Source organism: Brienomyrus brachyistius, chromosome 15 (assembly GCF_023856365.1).
Source record: "Brienomyrus brachyistius isolate T26 chromosome 15, BBRACH_0.4, whole genome shotgun sequence".
Classification (NCBI taxonomy): Eukaryota; Metazoa; Chordata; class Actinopteri; order Osteoglossiformes; family Mormyridae; genus Brienomyrus; species Brienomyrus brachyistius.
Window position 1 is genome coordinate 5,016,960 of NC_064547.1, and position 23,041 is coordinate 5,040,000.

At 43.8% G+C, this 23,041-nt stretch overlaps 1 protein-coding gene across 1 annotated transcript; it reads right to left on the bottom strand.

Moving 5' to 3' along the window:
- Window positions 1-958: 958 nt before the first annotated feature.
- LOC125708604 (phospholipid phosphatase 2-like) lies at window positions 959-22,757 on the bottom strand. The gene is made up of 6 exons (XM_048976266.1): window positions 22,222-22,757; window positions 11,301-11,452; window positions 9,336-9,598; window positions 9,158-9,215; window positions 7,280-7,456; window positions 959-6,253 (listed from the first exon to the last, which is right to left on the bottom strand). The coding sequence occupies exons 1-6, from the start codon at window positions 22,292-22,294 to the stop codon at window positions 6,104-6,106; spliced, it is 873 nt and encodes a 290-aa protein (XP_048832223.1). The 5' UTR covers window positions 22,295-22,757; the 3' UTR covers window positions 959-6,103.
- Between the last annotated feature and the right edge of the window lie 284 nt (window positions 22,758-23,041).

A 23,041-nucleotide genomic window follows, 5' to 3' on the forward strand; every position in this document is an offset into this window, starting at 1 on the left:
AGACGAAGCAACTTGCTGACCATAAAACCAGGCGTCGCATTCAGCACTGCAGCTGGGCTGCTTCAGCCTGTGTGAGACAGGTTTTATGTAACCCCCACAAAAACACATAGTACCTGCGGGGGCAGACGTTAAATCATAGGGTGCAGCTCCAGTCTGACACTTGCTCCAGACATCCACGCCGAACAGGGGGGTGGAAAGGGCCGGAACGTTTAATTAAAACAGCGATGCTTTGGAAGACACATCATCGTTGTAGTTCTTGCTGGTCAGGTGAATCCTCTTTCCAGTACGATGCGCCAGGGCCCGGCTTGACAGAACCTTCTAACCTCACTGTAATGTCCTTTAACTGCAAGGCCTGAAATGCGCATTTGTGGAGTTTTGGGGGGGGGGGGGGGGGTCAATGTTTACAGGGGGATGGAAAAAGGCTGCACCTCCATGCCGTCACTGAGAAGTCCGGAGACTGAGGTGAGTGGATTTACAAAGGAGTTGTTTTACAACATTATACTCTCTATGAAAATAAAGCACAAGAACAGTTCACAGAATTAGCAATCCATAGAGAAGCGGTCTGCCAGGACTGATTTAAAATGTAACATTTTAACATGGTGTGTGTGGCGCCGCACCCTAATGACTGCAAGGCTGCCGATTCAAACCACACCCCGTGTGTGAGGGATCATGCCTGTTCTCCAGATATCGTGTGAGTTTTCTCCCACAGAGGAGCAGTTTGGCGAATCTCTGAATTGATCGGTGTGAGCTTGTGGGTGCGAGTGTGAGAGTGTGTGTGCCCTGCACTGGACTGGCATCCCATCCAGAGTGTGCCTCTGCCTTGTATACTGCCTGGCATGGGCTCCAGCCCGCCCTGGGATACTGTACTGGACGAGCCGCCGGAAAATTGATGGTCAGATCAGATTTTGAAGAAGGTGAAAATGTGGCTTATATGATGAAGGATGAAGGATCTCATTCATTAGTTTGCAATTCCCATTTTATTCTCACAATTGTCAGTGAAACAACAAAGAAAATATGAGAATAATAAATTCAGCCGTATATAAAAACCATCAAGACCAAACTGGGCAGGAGGCCATATGCCCTGTTTAATTAATTTCCAGTCTGAGTGGGTAAAACCCTGACACAGCACTACCAACTTAAAATAACCGGTAGTGCTTTACATTAACTGCACCTTCATAATGCATTCATAGAACATTCATAAGCAGCATGTAAGTATACTTGAATGTTCTAACATACCTTAACTTTAATATACAATAATAATAAACATTATATGATTATAATGTTTATTAAGGCTGTTAAGGTATGTCAGGACATTAAGGAATACTTGCATGCTTATGAATGTTCTATGAATGCATTATGAAGGTGTAGTTAATGTGAAGCATTACCAAATAAGTAAATGGGAGAATGGAGAGATGTCACACCAGGGAATACCCCCATAGACATGGTGTCTCTTTGGTCAGGCACTTTGCATTTTGCAACATCTGAGACCATTAAAAATGAGGAGTGACCACGCGATGCATGTTTTAAATCCGAAATGAGATCCCTGCATTACAGTTGCCAGAATCAATAGGCAGGTTGTGAGAAAGACCAAGAGTTACCTCAGCATTAGGGAGAAAAAAACAACAAAGTTATCAAATATCTCTAATACGCTTATTGTGAAATCGTAGAAGGACATCCTGATGCTTCAGCCTTGACAGTTTGAAGAACATGATTTAAAAAACAGAGCTTCCCCTCAAACTATGAGTTTGAATGTACTATTGTTGTGAAGTGCACATGTTCAGAGCCAACAGTAACAAAATATAAATATGTGCTTAGATAAATACAACCAAATTTAATTATGAAATATAAACAGACCTTCTTTTACAAGCCTCACAGACCACCCCTGTGTGAGGCCTACATTTTTTTCTTAGTTTGGATCCATAAAAGACTATTTTGAGTCCTTGAGAACCACAGTTTACCAGCAACCCTCCCCCAGGACATCTCCGTTCACCAGGAATGTTACCTCATAGATTCTGGACAGCAGACATTATGCATTTCAGCACAAAAAGGTCTTTCTCTTATGACAATGACGTGTCACACATACCAAAGAGAACATGAACCACTACCTCAAGATGACTGATCCTCAGTATTGATACAGCTCAGTGTTTTGGGCCACACCCATTAAGGAGACTGTAGAGTCATTAATAAACCTCTTAAATGAAAATGAATGAAAATTAAAAAAATATTACTCCATTACGGGTTGCGCCACCTGGAGTTTGTCATAAAGAAAATGATTTCTGGTTTGTGTTATTCATCACCGATGAGTAAACTGCCCTGGGCTCAGTGGTCAATGATAAAAATAATTTATGCTGGTTAGAGTATGTATTTATATTATTCCTTACTATGCTGGCAGCAATGATTCTCATTAGCATCTAGTTGAGTAGCTACATTTACTCTTTGAATGCTCACACACAGTACTCAGGAGACCTAAAATGCAAAATCAACACTAACTACAAGCCAAATGTCTGAGTAATATCTTAAATGCGAGTTTACAGCTATTGCCACATAAATAATAATTTAACATATAAATGGGTGTTTATTTTGGTTTAAAATATCCCAGTTAATAATCCAGTCCTGCACAAAGAAATACTGTAATTTCGTTTTCTCTCATCGTGTCTGTGCCGCTTCATAAGTCTGGCTGAAGGCTCAGGAATAAACACAGGTGGAGGACTTGCGTTCAAAAGGAAGGCGGAAGCATAGGATCTAAACGAGGCTCTAAACGAGGCTCTCCTGAGGATTCATTAGAGTTGGTCGAATGTAAATCAAAGGCCTGGACATCTCAGCAGGACGCCCACGATCAATGAGTACTCATGCAGGACTCAGTACCCTACTAATGAAAGGAGGTGGAAGGCCCAATGCAACCTTAACAACCAGGCTTACGAGTACTCTGAGTAATACAATTCCCATGTCAAAATAAAAGTTCAAAACAGGCGGCAAGTGAAACAGGCAGGCTTGGTCCCTCATCTCCTTTCATGATAAATCAAAATTCCACATGGGGAAAATGCCTGCAGAACTCTCTTAAAGTTACATCGTGCTTCACACGCACACGAGAGTTTCCCAGCCCGAAGGCAGTACGCCGCATTACCCGTTTTGAATCCTCAAAGCTCCAAGAGAAGAGGAACGCACCCCTCAGCATTCCTAGCAGGATCTCAGAGCTACTCTTTAAACAAACCTTAGTATGTCCCATGGTACTCCGAACACGTGGCGCAAAGACAGTGTTCATTTGTTATGAAGCAAATAGTATGATGTTTAAAAATGTGGGCTTGTAAACTGCAGACTTTAGTAGTCTTGAGAATTAGTTATGTGAATGGCTTCACGTTTCCAGATTTGGATAAAAGCATTAGCTTAGCAAAGATATCATCGTAATGTGCATCGAAATGTTATAGTCATAATACATTATTCCACATACGCGAACGTCAACTTACTGCTTATGATATTCTGAAGATTGCTATAAGTGTTCCTGTTACAACAGGCAGGTAATATGGTCTGGAAAAACAGCATCCACTAACAGAGTTAAACATAGGCGCAAACTGTTCTGTCTGCTGAAGGTTATGACGCAATCCATACGCTACCAAGTAAGGATTCAAAACTGCGGACATCTATAACCAGAGTTGACTGTTTAGAACATAATAATGGCCACTCAAGCTACCCCCATCTAAAAATTTAAGGTTAGAATGAACAACCACGGAGAATTCAAAAGCTGAAAAAAATAAATGTCCTGAAAGTGGTTCAGTGGAAATAAAACACAGAAATGGTGATTGGGATAAAGCAGAAAGGTCTGAAAATTGTCGCTATGCGTGTGGGGGCTGGGACTCCAATATCTGAACGGTAAGATAAGTAACCATTAAAAAAAAACAAGTAACCTGCAATACCGGCTGGAACTGGAAAAAACAAGAGCTATTATCCTGCAAACAAAGCTTCAGCACATCACGTGACCAGTTATGTAAACCAGACAATGTTTACTTCGGGGAGGGGGGGACAACTCACAGTCGCATAAACGTCAATGACAAATATACATAAGATTAAAAACAAGCCTACAAATGTATAACCGTGCGTATAAAAAGACAGGCAGTCGAAAATTACAGGGTGACGGGGAAGAGCCGCAGTATAAAGGCACACTGTAAACACTTCGGTACTTATGACTAGATGCTCCTCAACCTCCTCTCCTCATTCCAGAAATACCAGGGTGTCAATTTCAGGCACCTGAAACCTTCAACAAAAATAACCCGGCGTAGGTTAGCAGAGGTTTACATTGTAGCGCATCCAGCCTGGCGGACTAGTCGGCCACGTGATCGATGGCTCTTCCTTCTGGTCCATGACTCTTTCTGACACAGCTGGCCGTCGACACAGAACCGGGGGGATGGAAAACTCAGTCTGTCAGGGGGTCTTTCGACCTCAAGCCCTTAGAGGGGGCTGTCGTCACCAGTACAGTCCACGAAAGGGTAATGCTTTTGCCAGCGTTTTATAAAGACGCTTATATAATCATGATCTCAGAGTTTAATACCACCCATATTTACACAATGGGACAAAATAATGGCTGGCCCAAGAAAAAAAAGGTATACATTTCTTACAACCTTTAGAGATCAACTTAAAACTTGCACCCAGAAATTGTCGCGTTACTTAGTACATATGCAACAGTATACACATCGTATAATTTTTTAAAAAACCTCTGTCATTAGAAATCTGAGCACAATATCTTAACTCCGATATACGACATTTCATACAAGGTTCTGTAAAGCAGGTCATTAGCCTCATCATTTACTATAAATAAAAACGGGAAAAATAAATAAAGCGAGACTACTCTCTCATGTTGAAAAGCATAATTAATTTGCTGAAATAGAAGTCTAATTAATGTTCAACATGGGTCTAATGCTCCAGTTTTTAGAAAGATGCAAATTGAGGTTGGGAATGGCAGGGACTGTGTTTAATTTTGAAAAGATCAAAACATGCATGACAAATATACCAGTTTCGAAATGTCTATTCTAAATGCTGATATTTCCTGTATTAAATGTGTTTATGTTGAAATCGTGAATAATATATAGTGGTATTTTATCCTGAAATATCCATTCATCCATCCTCACTTCTCCGGTTTGCCGGGATCTGGATCTTGCCTCAAGACCTACAGGCACAATGCAGGGAATAACCCAGGACATGGCGCCAATCCATGTACACATACCATTCACACCCATGGGCAATTTGGCAACTCCAAACTACTTTGCATGTTTTTGGACTGTGTGGGGAAACCGGAGTACTGGGAGGAAACCCCACGATGACACGGGGAGAACATGCAAACTCCACACACAGGGAGCCACGATGGAGACTCGAACCCGGGCGCCAGAGGTGTGAGGCGACAGTGCTAACACAAACGTCAGAAAATAAAAATCTTTAAAGCATAAGCCCAGCTTGGCTTTATGGTAATGTAATTAATACAGGGATTTAAAAACCTCAGGAGGGGTGTGGATTAGTCACAAGGTGCACAAGACTGGGAAACACCTAGTGTCCATGTCAGTTAGTTCCCAATATAAACTGGAACTACTTACCATATGCTGCCAGGCACATACATAGGATAAAGAAGCCGTATCCACTCCGATTAAGATACCCAAACTCTGGGCCATGCAGCAAGCGTGCAGCCACTACCCAGAATCCTCCACAAGGTGGCCAGTATTGGGAAGAAAAGGAAATTCGTTCCTCTAGTCAAAATGTAGTAATACAAGAACCTGCTGTCAGTGTCAGTCCACTGGCCTTTAATTAATCACTGCATCTGCGTTGCCCCTCCCCCCCCCACACCCATCCTCACATTCCACCTTTTGTACAGAAACATTCACTGCCCCCACCAGCTTAGTATAAAAAGGTCGCTTTTCACAGTCCAGCTTTACACTACTAACTCGGGACGAGAAATGGAAGAATTAAATGCAGTCATATGCGGCGGAGCAAGTCTGCCAGGCGCTTGCATCTGTGGGGAAGGCGGGCAGGCACGTCGAGATCACCGGGCACGTCCACCGTGCGCCGCCTCCGCTGCCATTCGGTCCGAAGTTTGAGCAGCATTCAGGAACCCCCCCCCCCATCACGCTGAGCTTGGGTAGCCGAAATGGTTGCTGCGCTCAGTGTCGCCGACCTGCAGGCTATGCTTGTGTTCCAGCTCCTCACTCTCAGGCGTCTCAGGACTCGAGCAGCGCGGGGGGCGCATCTTGAAGAAGTCCGACACGTAGCGCACCTGTAGGAAAGGGTGGGACATAGCACTATTTTAGGGGGCAGGGCACTGTGCCTGTGAACGGAAGGTTGTTGGTTCAAATCCTGCGACTGCTGGAATGACGCCACATTTGAGCTCTGGCCCCAGTTGCTCCAGAGGTGCGGGACGCCAGCCAACCTCCAGCTCCGCTCTCATCAGCATGTCCTTGGATCTCATGCAGTGGCTTCGGAAGCAGTTCGACATGGGGGGGGGGCAAAGTATATCGCCACACAGGGAGCACATGCAATAGTCACATGGTGAACTATGCAATGTAAGAAAGATTCAAAAATAATTATAGATTCATCACTGTAAACGAAATAGACAAAAAACACACTACAAGTGTTACGGGCTTGTCCATCACTGCCTCCTGTTGGACTGTTTCCTGTCATGTTTTGTGTTGCAGGGTGACATCAATTATCACTGTCATGGGCTTTAATAAATTATTTCTTTGGTAAACTTTACCCACGTTTGGTTTCCCTTTATGTTGCTGAGCCAAAACGAGCCTTGGTTGGGTAATACAAGAAATAGCTATGATATGATAAAATGTCTGCCTAATACAGGACTGCAATCTTCATTAGGTATCTTTCGTCCTCACATTCGGCATATGCAGTGAATTTATTTATAATAAAAGATAAAGAGCGGACCATTCATTTACTTGTTTGTTTATTTGTTGGGGGGGGGGGGGGGGGAGGTCCTCAAGATGGAATATGGGAAGGCTGAGATATATCGCTATTCTTTGTATCTTCTTATTTCTGCATCTTTCTGCTGAAAGGCACTTCTGCTAAGCAGGCAGGTTCTGCTGCCATTGTCGCTTGGTGGCTACAGTCACTGACTGAGGAGAAACATTCCTCTGCTGAAGCTCCTCCAGCAGCACCACGTAACCACTGGCACACTGGCACACTGGCGCACGAAACCAGTCATCCCACAAAGCAGCAAGGCGGCAACATCTGTCACCGGATCATTCAGGTGCAGTGCAGAAATAACCAGGAGAAAATGCAGGGGGGGACTTACGATGAGGATGGCGATGAGCGCCCCCTGCAGGAGACCTGTCAGAACATCACTCCAGTGGTGCTTGTAGTCAGACACCCGGGTATAGCCCACGTAGACAGCAAACGCCAAGAGGAAGAACTGGATTGTGGGTCGCAGAAGTCGGGCCCATTTTGCCACCAGCCGGGCCTGAACGTACAGCTGGCGGGTGGGAGATAGAGGGGAAAATATCACTGCTGGGAATCAACTGAAATATCTTAAATTAGAATTAAAATGGAAATGAGATCATGCTAATAAACAGAACTGTAGTGAGCAAGGTATGGATAAGCAAGCAAAACAAAGTATATATATATAATGAAATTGGAACAAAACAAAGTGTGTTGTTTTCCGCCTAAACATCAGTGCAATATCAACCAATCGCAGGAAAGCTAAACAAACTGGCCTTATAATAACATCAGGATAATGTAATCAGGCGATTGTCTAATAGCCTTTTCTTAGAATAACTCAGACCAGTAGAGAAGTATCCGGTCTTAAGATGCTGCAATATAAACATCTCTACAATAATGGACTTACAGGCTCCCTTCTGTTTGCACTTGATTTGCATCTACAGCGCATCAAGGATTCCAGTCAGTAGGAAACGGCACAGTTAGAAACACACTGAATGAATTAGCCAGCTGACGCTACCCAGCAGCTTCTCCATCCGCCCCCCCGGGGGACGCCCACCCTTTCCTGCGGGGGAGGGAACAGGGTCGGTGCAGGACTGGTTAAACCCATCTGCAGTTTGATTTGGTTTATATCACAAACAAACAAAAGTATTAGGAAAGCGATGATAACCATCTCCGAATCATTCAGAACAGAACTGAAAGTGCACGCTAACTCACAGCAGGGGCAGATCGAGAACATTATGCATGGGCTGGCAAAGGGGAGTCTCTTTCAGCAGAATAAAAGTCATTTGTTATCCCGCATTTATTCCACAGGTTTACGCAATTGCGGAAATATGTCCCGCGGCCGCCTGGTTTGGTCTGAGAAGGTATCACTAACGTTGAGGCTTTAATGGTTTTAGAGTGTGCCAGGTGTGTGTGTGTTTTATATCTTAATAGATATTGGCCAGGGGGTGGCATGGTGGTGCAGTGGTTAGCATTGCTGCATCACACCTCTGGGACCCGGGTTCGAGTCTCCACCTGGGTCACGTGTGTGTGGAGCTTGCATGTTCTCCCCATGTTGTTGTGGGGTTCCCTCCGGGTACTCCGGTTTCCCCCCACAGTCCAAAAACATGCTGAGGCTAATTGGAGTTGCTAAATTGCCCGTAGGTGTGCATGTGTGAGTGAATGGTGTGTGAGTGTGCCCTGCGATGGGCTGGCCCCCCATCCTGGGTTGTTCCCTGCCTCGTGCCCATTGCTTCCGGGATAGGCCGGGTTTTAAAGTCAGGAGATCTCTTATGAATCTTTGAATTGTTAATTACTTTGAGACTGATTTATATAATAGTTACATTGCTCAAAACTGAGGTTGCAGATGGGGCGGCAACCCAAAGGAAGGGGTGACAGCCACCACCCTGTGCCATCCCATAAATCCGCCACTGATGGAGGAAATAAATACATTTCCAGAGGCAGCAACTCCCGCGGTTATTTGATGCCCCCTAGGACAGCGACTCCTCAGACAGCGACTCTCTCAATTATTGGACGTCACTCAGACAGCGACTCTCACAGTTATTTGACATCCCTCAGACAGCGACTCTCACAGTTATTTGACATCCCTCAGACAGCGACTCTCACAGTTACTTGACATCCCTCAGACAGCGACTCTCACAGTTACTTGACATCCCTCAGACAGCGACTCTCACAGTTACTTGACATCCCTCAGACAGCGACTCTCACAGTTATTCATCGTCCCTCGGATACTCACCGCCAAGAACAGCATGCAGTACATCCCAAAGGAAGAGTGTCCAGAGTAGAAGGACAACCTAGACCACAGTAAACAGAAAACTGAGTCCTCTGTGGTGAGATCTGCAGACAGCATCAACAAAGCTTAACAACTGCTGTGCAAATGCAGTGCGGCTCTTTCCCTGAGCATCGTGGCCTACCTGGACTCTGTAACGTTGGCTATGCTGCCAGAGCAGTTGATCTGCAGCGCATTGCCCTTGCAGGTTTTGGGAGCACAGACCGCCATGAAGTTGGGGCGCGGACGTCCGATGGTGTACTTCGCCAGGTCGGTTAGGGACTGGCTGACGGCCGCTCCAAACAGGAAGGTACCCACCACCTTATAAAGTGCGGCCACATACTGGTTGAAGTCACTGTTTGAGCGAATCTTCTTGCTGTAGACCAAGTAGGCTTCACCAGAACATATCTGAACGCAGGAGAAAGACACATGGTGTCCGTCAACATTATCTGGTGTCCAAACCGGTTAGATTTTTCCATCACAGAAACAAATTGGAAACTTGTTTGCGTAAGCATATGCATCAATGTATAAAGTTATTTTCGAGCATGACTAATAAAAACATGTTTGAGCAACACTGTTGCCCTTGCTCGCATCTGTCTGCCTTGAAAGGTATGGGCAATAAAACATAATGAATCCTACTCAGCATACAGAGCCTTGCAACGGATCCTCTCTAGGTTCCATGCCAACACAAGGTGGTTTGGAGTGACACAAGTCAGTATTTTTGTGTTGTCCAGAGGCCATTTTTGATCCAGATTTATTCAGGACCTTGCGACTGTTTCCCGATTTACCCGTTAAATATTGTATCAACATTTAGCCCTTAAAATTCCTCTCTTGGAATGTTGGTTAATTAATTCTTGATGACTAAGAAATGAACTTTTGTTTTCTCTGACCCTGTGAGTAATATCCATCGCACCCTGTTTTTTTAAAGTTTTTTAAGTTTACGGCTAGTATGATACCAATAACACAGTAACAGTACATTGAAAAAAATGTCTCTCAATTAAAAAACCAAATTCCTGAAATTTGGGGCATTACATCATAGGAGTGGCAATGACAACCAACATTTAAGTTTTGGTGAATGCATTTAAGTCCATGAATGACTGAACGAGTAACATGATATTTCTGTACAAGTACAGGCAAAGATTAACACTGAAAGCATGCGGTAATAGTAGGTCTGGTGCAATGGAATGACACAACACTCTAAAAGGTGAACACCCTGTCATACTGCCTTTATCTTATTATCCTGTTATCGTTTTACCACCGCCATTCCCTCAGGATTTAACGTGTAAAGTCACAAAATTATAAAAAGGTTTAAGAGCAAGATTAAAATACGTATAATATTCTGACCAGAAACAACTACAATACCATCATATTGTGAATAAATGGTCCATTTTTCTCGAATGTTGTGGTATTTTCTGAAATAATTCTAAGGTCTCAAAGGTGTCCACTTTAACAGGCAGTACAGTGCAGAAGCCTTAAGCAGTGAAAGACAACGATGTTTTAGCTACATGCATGTTGGTGTAAAGCCATGATTTCATATCTGTAGGAAAGTGTGTCGGCTTGCTGTTCCAAAACCTCTCCAAGTGACCCCGGTCGGTGTAGGAACCATCAACTACACCCCACGTATTAGTGACCCAGCAACTAGCACACCCTGTTGGGCTAGTCAATGCCTCATCAGATGATTTAACTAATTAAGTTGATCAATCGAATCATGCGATCGTTTAATTAGTTAAGCAGATTGGTGGTGAAAATTTCATCACTGCGTTTTCTTCCGGGACTTAATGGGCTTTGGGAAAATTGGCTAAACGGAAACAAGCACTACGATATGTTGCTAAACGCTGTGTGAGATGTCTATGCTGGCAATCCCTACAAAGACTGGATGCATGGCTGCGTGAATGCTGCCACTTTGGAGAACAGAAGAAATCCTTGCTAGTTTTTAATTGCGTTACAGTTAATTTGCATATCGTCTCAAGCTAAATTGCGTATTGTTTCTGGGCGAATGTAAGCACAACACCTAGATAAATCGCTTTGAACACTCTCTCTGACTGTGTAAGATTTCTGCGCCGTACTGCGTGGGCATTTTACACCGGCACTGAAGGGGGGGGTGACTCACAATGATGACGGTGCAGCTGATGGTGACGGCCGCCATCAGACCGTGAGTGATGGTGTCCTCCTTGTAAGGGTACCTGATGCTCTCGTCTTCACAGTTAACTGTTCGCTGGTATGGCATGCAGAGCAGGTTCATGATTATGGAGGGCAGTGCGGCTGAAGAGAGACAAGCGGGACACCGGGGGGTGAGCGTCAAACATTCACTTATAATGGCAACGGCTACAGCAGGAGAATCCCAGTTTGCCCTGTAATGAATTTGGTATTGATGCTATACTTCCAGAACACCTTCCCCGAAGATCTCTGTTTATCACCTTGAGTGCTCAACATTTCCCGTTCCACAATATCGACTTTCTGAAGTGCATTCTCAGGGAAGAGACCCAGGAAGTGAAGAGACTGAAAGCACCCATTTGTACAAAGCTACTCGCTAGTAGTTGTTTAATGCCCCTCATTTACACCCACCCCCCCCCCCCCCCCCAAAAATGCAGCATGAAAACTGGGTAACACTTTAGTCAGTCCATTAAAAATTCAAAATGTCACTGCTCTTAAACAATCCCTAGTGAAGAAACATGTTTCAGTGAAATAAGGGGCTAAAACACATATGGAATATTCATTTAATTGTAATTTTCACCTCAGGAAATGGCATTACTGTTGCATGCTGTGCCTACGAGTGAGAGAAAAGCTGGTGAAAAAAGGCCTCAAAGCAGCAGACTGCCAACGCAGGTAAATCCTGACGTATTAGTGAAAATGCGGACTAAGCTACATTTCCAGGGTGAAAAACCCTTAACCCGTCTCCTGCTCGTCTGAAGTCTGAGCCCCTCCCATCTGAGAAACCACATCAGTCTACTTGCAGCACCCCCCCCCCGCCCGCCCGCCACCTGCGGCTAATGGAAGTGGAACGAACCATTCATCCAAAAAAAGGGGGAGACCAGCATAAATAACCAGAGCAGCAGATTTCCTTCTTAAGGAAACACGTGGTTTTTTTCCACACTTTCAGGAAAAAAGTTCAGTATAGGTCCACGTTGGGTTCCCACATTTAAAAGTGAAAGTCTTAAGAATAAAGCCAGATTCTACAGAAACCTAAATACGTGTAACGTATAAGGAAGGGTTAGGAAGCGAACGCTAGGGACAGTGTATAACTTTCAGGACCATATGAACATCGTAATGAAATACGAATAGCCTTCTTTCACTCTTCTTTAGATAATGCTAGAATTTATATTTGGAACAATCTGAAGACTACTTCACAGAAATACCTGAAAATGCAATAATAAAACTAGACTGCAACAGTTACAAATGTTTGCGATCTTCTTCACCTTTGAGAAGACATTTGATGTTCAGAGTAATTAGAGATGCTCCGATCTGATATCTGAATCGGTATCGCCGCCGATCCACACCTATTAGACGAATCGGGTATTGGTCATGCATAACGTCCACGTCAAATTACTGATTTCTTTTTTGGTTGTCTCTACAAAGACTGCTCTGTGTTAAATCTCTTTGCACAATCGATCGCACAATATCTCTTTTGCATTTTAGATGTGTTTTTGCAGCATTTAAGTTGAACGCTAATCCTGCCACTAAGTTTTTTACAACTCAGTCGGTGTGAGCTCGGGAACTTCTGCCTGCTGTGACGTCATGCGCATACCCTTTGGAGAAGCGTGAAAATAGCACTTAAGGCGGTGACGTTCTGGGGTATTTTATGCTAACAGCAACTAGTAGCACAGCGATTTGCAAAAACAAAGTTTTGAGAAGCGGGAGTAGCATTCATTGGAAAGTCCCACTAAACAACAGGACTAATATGAAAAAAAGCGATGGATGGTTTGGGAGTCGCTAGCTTGGGATGTTTCGCGAACTTGCTACAGCTTGTGATACAAGAGGGGCTGCGATCTCTGCGAATTGTGATGCTGTTGCCAGTGATAGAAACATTGGGGGGCATTTTAAGCATTCGCCACTTGTGGGTCCTCGCTTGGAAGATATTCAGTTTGTACTGCAAATGCCTCAAAACCTCTTTTTGGTGGAACAGTACGTTCTGTGTGTTTCTGGTAGCCTAATTAAAGATTATTGGGCTAAATCTGTATTTACTAGTTTAAAAATGTTAATGTATCAAATAAAACATGTAAAACATATTTATTATAGTAAAATATTAAAGTAAAAACTGCGATGGGCTGGCCCCCTGTCCTGGGTTGTTCCCTGCCTCGTGCCCATTGCTTCCCAGATAGGCTCCAGACCCCCCGCGACCCAGTAGGATAAGCGGTTTGGAAAACGGATGGATGGATTAAAGTAAAAAGCCCTTGTATTTAAATCTGTATCGTACTGGCAGTTGTGTATTGGATCGGAACTGATAAAACGTAGATCGGCCCATTGACGAATTAAGGCCGTAACTAAAATTGATTAAATTTGACCATAAACAAGGCAGAGAGTTGAAGGGCATCGACAATCACATGTAATGGTCTGCATGAGTTGCAACGCTACATATCAATGCTAGTGAGAGCGGACCTCGTGTGTGTGTGTGTGTGTGTGTGTGTGTGTGTGTGTGTGTGTGTGTGTGCGTGCGTGCGTGCGTGTGTGTGTGCGCGTGTGTGTGTGTGTGTGTGCGTGTGTGTGGGTGTGTGTGTGTGTGTGCGTGTGTGTGTGTGTGTGTGCGTGTGTGTGTGTGTGCGTGTATGTGTGTGTGCGTGTGTGTGTGTGCGTGCGTGTGTGTGTGTGTGCGTGTATGTGTGTGTGCGTGTGCGTGTGTGTGTGGGTGTGTGGGTGTGTGGGTGCGTGTGTGTGTGCACGCACGTGGGAAGCAGCACAGGCCTGGGATCCACTCCTACTGCAGACAAAGATGATGTCTGTCTGGCCTACAAGACGTCATGGTGCCTTTGTGCTGGAGGAAGAATGGACAGAAACGGGTGCGATGAGGACGGCTGTTGTTTGGCGCTTGGGCGATCACAGCTGTGGGATTTGGGTGGACGGAAAACAGATAAACATCACGAACTCAAGCTCAAATACAAACACAGCAATTCGGATGGGTCCCACTTTGGTTCAGGCAGATAATGCACCTTCCCCCCTTCCTCACTTACAAACGCTGGTTTTAACTGATCTACTTCAGACCAAACACCTCTCACACACACGCATCCAACAAAACATCCGTAGGCTATTTTTAAAACCCGAAACAGAAGGATGGACTACCGCATATTTCCATTTCAGGCACAATATTAATGCACATTTACTGGGTTTTTTTTTTTAAGATGATCTGTCAAATATTGCATCCCTTGTCTTTTATTTTTATTTTGTGTCTGAAAGCCAGCGCCAGCTGCTGTGGGAACAACCTGTCGCCCTGTATGGGATCCTCACAGAGCCAAAAAGGCCGTTCATCTCCCTGTTGTTAGGAGAGCTTTCCTGGGAAGCTGAAAACAAAAGCAGAGTTATTTCCCTATGGGGCTGCCGGCCATCCCATCAAGCGAGGTGCAAAGAGCATTTGAATCTTTCAGCATGCTGCTGGATCAGGGATCTGATAGCATAGCTGCGATGGGCTGCTGATGACAGCTGGCGCCCTGCATAGAGCTTCCAGGGGAACCATCACGAAAGCCTCGCGGGAGGCTAGTCTTACTATGCTGCCCTAACACAATGCTGGAATAGCGATGTGGCAGGGCTGCAGTGAAAAGGGAGCCCAGAGGGAATAATATGGGGTGATCCCGTACGGCATGGGTGGCAGCTCTACCCTCAGTGCTCCACAGGCTGCTGGCAACCCCAAAGTTAACGGAATCATTTTCCCAGTGGATCCCAATTTTCTCCTTAACCGGGCCTCACTGGTTTGTTCAGGTCATTTTTTTTTAGAAAGGGATAAAAAGATCTATAGAAGTAAGCTGTGGCACAAAATGAAGCATATAAAGGTTTCTTGATATTTTGCCAAACACACACACACACACAATATCAGCTTCCATACAAAAGAACGGATGCGAGCAGCGAAAAGCCTCCGATCAGGTCACATTTACGGCATTATGCTGTGGCTGGATGGAACAAACCGAGGCAGGACAAAAGAGTTTTCATGGTGGGAACTTGTCGTCTCTGATAGCGTGATTTAAAGAAATAGTATCAGATGAACAGACAGGTACAAACAGGATGAAAGATTGTTTTCTTACTATGATAGTCAATGAATGGGGGACTCTGGCGTCTTTCCATTGTGGAAAATGGAAAAAATGTGGGTTAAACACAATGGTCCGTAATAACACACGCAGGCACTACTTTGTGTCACTCGTGAAAACGTTGCGAGGCTTCAGCGGTTTGTCGTCTTAAGGTGTAGTACAGTACCGTATGTAGTTACTTTTATTACTGTAAAATTATAGTAATTATTTGTACTTAGCCACAAATTTGACTTAGACTTTGGGAACAGATCTCATTCCTAACCTGGGGACTGTAATAAAAAGTAACCGCATATAAGAGAAAACATTTTTGTGACAATGATGGTTTCTCTGTACCAAATGTTCTGCATTCCAGTTGCAGTCTTCACTGCACAGAATATTTGTAAATCAATGTGATTCACGGCAGAATGGAGTGTTCTAGGAGAGCAGGGCAGGCCTCCCGGAAGGGGTAGGCAGGCCTCCCGGGAGGGCAGGGCACCGGCTGAGATGAGTCAAAGCGAAATGCGAAGTAGGCAGACTGCCTGCCCACATGGACTGTGGAGGAGTTTCTGAGGCTCCATCTGCACTAGCAGAGCCGGTCAGAAACAACAGTCACAAGCAAATTCAGACAGGGGCAGATGAACGGAAAAAACGGGGATGACTTTACCACATGGGGGAAAAGAGAAAAGCAATAACACAAATTCAGTACTTCAGGAGTGGAACCAAGACATGTCAACTGAGCACGGCCATGTTTCCACACAGCTCGCCAAAACAAGATCCAATAAACACAGAGGAGCGCCGATGTGGGGAAAGCAGATCTGAAGAAAGGCTGGACGGGCAAGGCCAGTGTGTCACACCCAAGCTCAGCCGCATGCGACTCACACAACTGAAAGAAAAGCGAGTCCAGCTTTTACTGGAAACCGACACGGGGTCAGTGAGCTAAAACCCACAGATTATCCTTGTGAAACTGGACTCTCTCATTTAACTCCGGTGTCAACAGCTGATGGAGCACACACACACACTCAGGCATGGATATCGTCTGCAAAGATGTTCTCTTCTCATGCAGGAAGCGTCGTTATCATTCATCCCCCCGGGAGCTCTGAGTTAGTCCAATCCCTGGTCCCCTTGCAATCGGACCCCTGACCCCCTTCAATAAACGACTGCTAAGAAGTAGCAGCGTGTGGCTCAGCGGTCCGATAGGACGCTGGGCCTGTGATTAGAATGTCGCCAGTTCAAATCCCAGGCTCAGCAGAGTGATTTCACCATTGGGCCCTTGCGCAAGGCCGCTACTCCCTGATTTCACTGAGGACTGCCTAACCCTACTTTCTCAACTCGTCGCCTTGAATAAAAGCTTCAGCTAAATAACTGAACGTTTGCCACGCATGGCCGTCTGCAGGCTTCACACTTCTCCGTACCCATGCCTGGCACTTCTCCGCACTCCTTAATCTCACTGACCTTCCTCACGCTCACGCCGGATAAATATAGAAGGCTAAATGAAGACTTGCCTGTTTTAGCCTCACGCTACGTAATTACGCCAGCATGAATGGGTCATTCTCTGTCATCTCACTGACCAGAGCCAGAAGCCAGGACGAGACACAGAGCAAAAGGCCTGCAACCTGATGCAAATCTCCATTCACATAATAAACTCACTACGAGGTGCCGCAGTAAAATTAAAACAGTTTTTCTTATACGAGATGCAACAGCGATCCTGCCTTAAAATGTCAAATCAAAATGGGGCAAAGCAGGTATATATATACTGTATATATATCCTGATACGGAGGCACCATCCATTAGTGATTTAATAACAAGCCATAGATATCTGTATAAATTAATCATTTGTTTAATTAAGAGCTGAGAGAAGAACAGGCAAAACGAAGGTCTGCTGAGAGATTTGGAGAAGACCTTGAAATCCCCAGTTATCCTGGGCTTTGAATCCAACTACAGCGGGATACATTCCGATGCCTCGGAAGTTAAATGTAAATAGACGCAAGAGACCACAAGGTCTGATATCTCAGCCGTGTGGGATAGTTACATTTAATGATTAAATTAACCAAGAAAAGGTGGTTTTCTGCGCTACTCGTAGAGTTATTGGTTGTTCACAATAGCCTTACACTAGATGCCATTCTGGTCCATAAAGGGTCGGGTGTGAAGATTGTACAGGCCTCCCCATTCTCTCCTCAACCGTACGGCAAGAGAAGGAATCAAGGCTCCACTTCCTGAGTCTGCTAGCTGTGTGCTGGCCTGAGTAATGTGGAAGGTATGTGCTGAGCATACAAACTTTGAACTAGGGTCCAGAATCCTACTTCAGGCAGGAAACTGCTGCTACTACAAATTATAGTACCTTAACTACCACAACCACCACAGCTACTACTACTACCTCTAATAGTACAATCACCACCACCTACTAACACTATTACTACTTACCATTACCACTACTGTTAGTACTATCACTACGAGTAGTATTACTACCACTACAGCTACTACTATTACTACTACCACCATCATCACCACTACTACCACTACCACCCTTATCATCATCACCACCACCACCACCAGTACCATTACTACTACTGCTACTACATCTATACTCAGGTGTTCATTGGTATCATTTTATACAGGACGATTTCTCTCAAACAAGCTTTCATAATAATTTATACAAACACAGTCATACACTACTGGCAATTTAGAAACACCATTTAGCCAAACTCCATGTGTTTGGACTGCGAGGGGAAGCCCATGCGAAGCAGGGAAAACAGCAAGCGGAGGTGTGAAGCAGTACTACCAACTGCACCACAGCATCAACTTTCTGAATGTTGCTCCATGACCAAAAAGGTCGGCAGCATGTGAAAGCTGAGGGTCTGCACTACAAGGGACCGCATCCTCTGAGAAAGTCACGGAACACCAGTCATAAAAGCCTTCTGTCTGATCTCGGGATCCTTACAGAATTTTGCAGACATACTTATCTGCACACCATGGTTTCAAAATCTGAAATTGGAGAGCAACCAGTTCAAGGATAATGAGTCACTGACTTTCCTACCCTTTGCCGGTCATACAGAACGTTCGGAGTCAGCATGGACCCTCTACAAACTATAAAGTTCCTCCTACATCAACACCATCTTTCATCATGTTTCTAGAATAAAATAGAAAGTTCTAGAAGTGGCAGCGGAATCATTTTTTGTAGAGGAAAGGGAAACAATCAATTTCAATGCAAAACAAAACATTAAAGAAGCATACTCCATGTTTCGGCATAATTAATAAAAACACTGAATACATTACTCTCTGCCACATGCTGCAGGACTACGAGTACATTTTTTATTTCTGATGTTTCTGTTAGCCTAGAGAGGGTCAGACAAACAAACAAATAGAACAAAACAAAGAAAAAAACAAGACATTGCTCAGTCTTTTGTTTATAAACAAATGAAGGAACTTGCATGTGGAACAATAATGGACCAGGATGACAGGTCACAGATACAAGAATCAAAGTCCAGCCTATCTTGCACATCTAGGGGAATTACGTGGATCGATGATATTAACCTTCTTTAAATGTACCAAAGTGCTCAGGTGTGCTTCCCTAGGAGGAAAGGCTCGGAATGTCTGACCACTTGAAGGTTCCACCCCTAAGTTCTGGCCACGCCTTTGCGGCAGGTTTTAAGCAGCTCAAATCACCACGTTTATTCAGAAGTCACACCCGTCCACGTCACGAGGCGTGAGAAGTTCTCACATGCTGAGCCGGCGAAACAAGAAGACTTTGACCTCACCACCTTATCGTACTGCTGCCACATGTCACCTGTGCAAACAAACCCAACTCTGATACTTTGAACTGGGTTTGGCAACAGAAGCAATAGGAAAATACCTCATTGCACACTTCCCAGTGATTTTATTTACGATTGTAAATAAAATAAATCTCATAATAGCTGCTCAGTTGAATGGATCATTAAAGGGGCAAAGTCAGAGGAAGGGGGAGGCAATTTGGGTGATGTGGAGGAGTCTGGGAGACTCTCAGATACTCTGGTGGGAGTAAAAACAGGAAGAACCACAGAGAAGGATAAAAAATAACAGTAAAAGGCACATTATTTGTTCAGACACATGGCCTTTTCCTGTGAATACCATACTGATCAATATCACTAGTCTGTAGGCAATAGCATTGGGTAGTGGGAAGCACCTAATGAAGCACACATGTGCACTCACTCTGTATCCATTGCTAACACTCGTAGCAACGCTCCAAATGCCCTTTGGGACTGACTGACGCAAATACATGCTTACTGCATCTATGACGAAGAAGTAGTCTAATCACTCTACATCATAATGCCCTTTCAGAATCCTTTTCATCAGACAAACAAACAAATACCCTGGAGTCTAAGTGTTGAGCTAAATGACTCAATCGAAGACGAAAGAAAAAAAAAATACAAATAGCAGGAAATGCCACTGATTAAACCACAGCTCAGCCCTTGAACCTTTCTGTCATCTAACATGACCCAGTGCGTTTGGGTTTATGAGACCCCCATATCCACAAAATAAGTTATGTGACATCTACTTCAAGGAACACACTGCAATACAACTGAGAGCACGATTGGCAACTCACTAACTTTGTGAAGTTTTGCACTACTGAATGGACACCAGGCGTCATTACCTTTATATCCATTTATTTAGGAAGAAAACGTTAGAGAAAGCAGGACAGCGTCAGACAGTCCTTGGAGCAATTTGGGGATAAGAGTCTTGCTCAAAGGCCCAGTGAAATCACAGGATTTGAACTTGGGACCTAATTCGACGGAGCTACACACTGCCCCATTCCACAAGTTATTGCTCTACCTTCTTTGCTCAGAAAACTTTTTATTAAACTGCAACCATGTTTGATTTTTTTTAATACAGCATGCTATTCAACAGGACAGCACGGCAGCGCAGTGGTTAGCACTGCTACACCACAGCAAGACTGGGTCTGGTCCTGGGTCCTTTCTGCGTGGAGTTCGCTAGCTCTCCCTGCGTTCATGTGGGTTTTTGCCGGGGGCTCCGGTTTCCTCCCACAGTCCAAAAGCATGCAGGGTAGGCTGATTGGCGTGTCTAAATTGGCCCTGTAGTTGTGTGAGTGTGTGTACGATATCTGCACCCAAAATTATCATCAAGCCAACCACTAAACATGTATCCTGTTAACGAAAACTACAGACAATCCAGCGAAATCCAAGTCATAAAGGAATGGGAACAAGATGGTGTCACAAAACACTTTCTATGTCCTTATTTTTGCTTCAAGGACAAACTGTAGCAAAGTATGTGGGATATAGCTGTCCAACAGCAAAACGCTGGAATATGGGGTGCCATCATGTGACTATGTGAGATCTAGATAACAGCATATGCAGCTGTGACACAACAAGCAGGCCCACACCATGTCAGCACAACAGCATCTGAAGTGTGTAACGTTCAGGCATTTCTGAAACCACACCAATAAAAGGCGTGACTGAGTGTTTCCCTCTTGTGTCTTGCGTACACACATAAAAAGGTACGGAAAATCACATCAACAAATGGGCATTTCTAACATCTACCTCCACGCCAGAGGCCCTGTCACGGTAAAAATGAAAGTGTTAGTGGCACTGTGGAAAATGCCACAGTAAGATACCATCTCAGAGGGACGCAGCCCGTAGCAAGTACCAGCAGGCCGAGAGCAAAGATATGTGCAGCCAGAGGCACAGGTGAAGGGGCAAGAGAGGAGAGGAGAGGAGAGAAGGCTTAGTGATCAACTATTAGAAATAATGTAGCATATCTCATATCAACATATTTAGATTTTTAACATTTCTTTTTGGCAGTTACATTTATTCATTTGAATTCAAACCAATTTAAATATAGAAATACATAAAAATTACGTGCATTATTTACACACCTATGCATGCCTGATTTTGATTAATATTTCATACCACATATTTAAAAATAAAATTTTCAGTTGAAAAATTTGTTGACAAAGATCTTCCAACAGAGAATTAATCAAGTTGCAATTGGGTAAAAGCACTCAAGGTCTGAAAGAGCGCACGGCAGGGGTATCTATCTATACGGACTTTCTAAAGAATTACCGTAATCCAGGCGATCGTTTTATATAAAAGCAACATAAAAAATGACATACTGGGCTCCTACTGTAAATTGCGAATACTATTCCATTAGTCTTTTCCTTATTAGTGCCAAGTAAAGTACAAAACATATCAAAATACAGGTCACATGACTACAGGAATCGATTCGAGGCATTTATTAAGCCTCCGCGTTTATGCTTGTAGGCTGTGTCTGTATGTAATATTTTACACTACTACGGGAAAAGCCAGTGGAATATGCTCCACAAAGTTCCTGCGGACATTTATTTTGTTGCCAGCAGTTTATATGAAATATGTCAGACAGCATGCAGTGGAGAATAATCTAATTAGCAGTAATCAACAGTACCGAACGTCTCCTTAGATTTATCACAGATATGATAAGCCTACTAGTAATTAATTAGCAACCAATATTTTAAAAATACTCTGTGCGGTGAATATCCTGGGTAACAACCACAGGGGCACAACATAACTGAGACAATTAGTATGTACTTCATCTAAATCATTATGTTGCATACATTACGTGTAAGAGTTATAATATTTACTGTATACTGAAAATGGCCTTATTTACACTGGGCTTCGTATGTCGTTGGCAATTTTTTTATCGTCATGAATATAGTATAGGACAAACTGTATTGTAAAATAGTAAAAACGGCGACCTATACGTACATTTTATACCAAAGCCAGTATTCTGTCGGAAAAACGGTTGTTAAAGTGACCATTCCGACGTGCCCTTGAAAATAAAAACTGATCTACTTACCCACCAAAACGCAAATGACATCCATTAAAACAAAAAGCTTCTTTTTTCTCAAATCAGTCATGGTTGTTTCCATTTCGTCCCAAGGACCCACGGTTTAATTTTAAAATGATATATACACTCAATTTAAAAACTATCGATTCGCTTAAGGATTTTTTGCAAACTCGTGCAATAATAATCACAAGTGGTGAAAAAATACAGGATAATTCAGTAATGCATTTTGAAAACAGTGTTTCTTGTACTGCAAGTTCTTCCGGCTTAACTTCCCTACCTGCCCTGGATTGTTTACAGTGTAGGTGTAGTGCTGCTTAAAATAATTAAGAAAAGTAAAATACTTCTCCAAACGCAGGATACCGGCTTAGTCAGAAAGGGGCTAAATCGGAGTCTCGGTTTCTGTCTCCTGTTGCGCACATTGCGATAGTTAGGAGGTTGTAACTCCCAAAGTAAAGTATACGGCACCCAGCTCTTTCCATAAACGAGGCCAGCTAACGATCCCTTCTCACTCTTCCTAGTTCTGTCTCCACTCCCAGAATCTGACGTCAGGTAGCTCATGCCAAAGCAAGGGAAAAAAATAAGTAGAAAAAAGAACAAAGACGGACAAAATCCAGACTTCCGTTTAACCATTAAATTAATCAAGGCGAACAGACATGGTCTCTGCTTCAATTTTTTAATACATTCTTAAAAAGTATAGTAAGAGATAAATGGTGTCTTACGCCAGGGTGTTTAAATGTCAACTGTTTTTGGAGATACAGAAATACTCATTGAATGGGACTGGTGGCGGTATATTGATAGATTGATCTTTGAATATTCCGACTGAAGACAT